The following is a 1,988-nucleotide window of genomic DNA, read 5'->3' as shown; positions in this document are numbered from 1 at the left end:
TGGAAGAGACGTTTATCAGCTAGTTGAAGGACAATGAAGGTCAGAATATGGTTCATATCATGACACATTAGATGGCAATGTAAAACTAATATTGAAGTGTATAGCATATGCATATATAGATATATGAGCACACTTGCGAAACTTAAACAGATTTTTCCTTCCTCGTGAAATAAAATAATTTGCAGAATCAGGGGATGAGTAAGTACCAGGAAAACAGCTTTTAGTAACTGAGGTCTTGAAACCAACAACTGTCGAGCTTGTTCCTTATTCTGTGTAGCCATTAACTGAAATTAAGAAAACACAATCACATCACACCACTCGCTACCAATAGTATAACAATGCGTCAAAAAAAAAAGAAGAAAAACGATTCACACCTTAATGGACGAAATAATTTCAGTAAGCTGACTTCTAGACATCTTGGCAAGATGAAGAGTCAGGGGATCAGTCGCTGGAACCTGCAGATTACTTTGTGTAAACTGAGAACCGACCTGTGGACCACCTAGTGCACCCGCCATAACAGATGCAGCAGTAATAGCAAGTTGGAGACCAACCGGCTGATGTATATTTGAATCTACAGGCCCTCCAATCTGCTTTTGAGTTTCTGTAGTAGCAGGCAAACCAGGTCCTCCTTGACCCTAATAATATCCAAAGTTAGTTAACCATTGTTAGTTATAACGTCTTGACAATGAAAGCTTAAAAAAACCATCCAACAAACAATGAAAGAAGTTAAGAGAGAGGAGTAAACATAACGAACCTGATCACGGGTTTTGTCAGTGCCTTTGTCATTCTCAGCAAAATCAACTCTTAACTGACGGCCATTGATTTCGTAACTCTGAAGATTACGACGAGCACTCAATGCCGTTTCTTCGTCTTTATACTCACAAAAGCCGTAGCCTTTTGGTTTACCAGTTTCTCTATCCGTAACTAATCTGAAATCAAAGAAAGCAAAACAGTTAAGAAAAAGAAAAAAAAAAAACTTCTCTGTTTCAATTAGAAGAAAGGTGTGTCCTTTAACAAAACCCTAAAAACAAATTGAAGAATAAACTGACCTAAACGAGACAACAGGTCCAACCTCTCCACAAATATCTCTGAGTTGTTCCTCGGTCGCGTCGTAAGGGATGTTCCCAACTAAATTAGACATTAAAAACAAAAAAAGGAACAAAATTAAACAAATTGAATCCAACTTCAAAGAGAATTGTAAGAGTGGTAAGAGAAAAAAGAAGAAGAGGGTGTTACCAAAAACGCAGCGTCGTTGAGATGATGAAGCCATTGAGAGAATTAACAGAAGATAACGAAGAAGAAGAAGGTGAAGCGCTGCTTCATCTTCTCCCTCAATGAAACTGGGGCTTTCGAACGAGTGTTCAATCGAATTCGAACCAGCGAGTTTCGTGAAATCCTCAGACGGGTTTCAGACACAGAGATCCTTTTTCGTATTGGTTCGATAGGACTTTGCCTTAATTTTTTTTTCTTTTCCGTTTTGCTTATAAAAAGAAATTAAAGACGAACCGAATTTAATAGTACCGTCCAATTGATCGATATATTTCATATTTCCCTTTTATTTTTTACTTTTTTACAACTCACCCAACAATTTAACCCCAAAATAAATAAAAAATTAAAGAATTTTTTTTTTTTTTTAAAGCAGAAAATGGAAGTTATTTATTACACTGAAAAAGGAAATTTTCTTCTTTGAATTTTGAAGTCTATGCGTCATCTCTTGGATTGTTTAAAAATAACATTTACCTTTTTCAGTAGCATGTTAAACGAGTTTGATCTTTAACATGTCACAGCCACCACTGATCACTGTTTCTGTTTCTGTTATTCTATAGTTTTGGAGGTTTTTTTACGCAGATCACGAATAGTTAATAATACTAGCTTTAAAAAGAACCGTATCATTGTTGCATATCTATGGAGAAAGATGGTTACATGATGGTGAAGTCAGAGAAAACACTTAAACCAAGTAAGAGGCATACACACAAAACACGGGGGGG

At 36.2% G+C, this 1,988-nt stretch overlaps 1 protein-coding gene across 3 annotated transcripts in view; it reads right to left on the bottom strand.

The window, feature by feature from the left end:
* Positions 1 to 1,483, bottom strand: part of LOC104712755 (cleavage stimulating factor 64) — a 6,680-nt gene extending 5,197 nt beyond the window's left edge. For 2 of the 3 annotated variants that reach the window (XM_010429725.1, XM_010429726.1), the window contains exons 1-5: positions 1,237 to 1,483; positions 1,050 to 1,128; positions 755 to 929; positions 375 to 635; positions 207 to 284 (exon numbers count right to left, since the gene is read on the bottom strand). In XM_010429725.1, the coding sequence (XP_010428027.1) occupies positions 207 to 284; positions 375 to 635; positions 755 to 929; positions 1,050 to 1,128; positions 1,237 to 1,270 (627 nt within the window). In that variant the 5' untranslated portion in view covers positions 1,271 to 1,483. The remainder of the gene's footprint in view (positions 1 to 206; positions 285 to 374; positions 636 to 754; positions 930 to 1,049; positions 1,129 to 1,236) is intronic. The other variant, XM_019229422.1, reaches the window with a different exon arrangement.

The sequence above is a fragment of the Camelina sativa genome, chromosome 9 (genome assembly GCF_000633955.1).
Source record: "Camelina sativa cultivar DH55 chromosome 9, Cs, whole genome shotgun sequence".
Lineage (NCBI taxonomy): Eukaryota > Viridiplantae > Streptophyta > Magnoliopsida > Brassicales > Brassicaceae > Camelina > Camelina sativa.
This window is presented reverse-complemented; position numbering and strand designations above follow the sequence as displayed.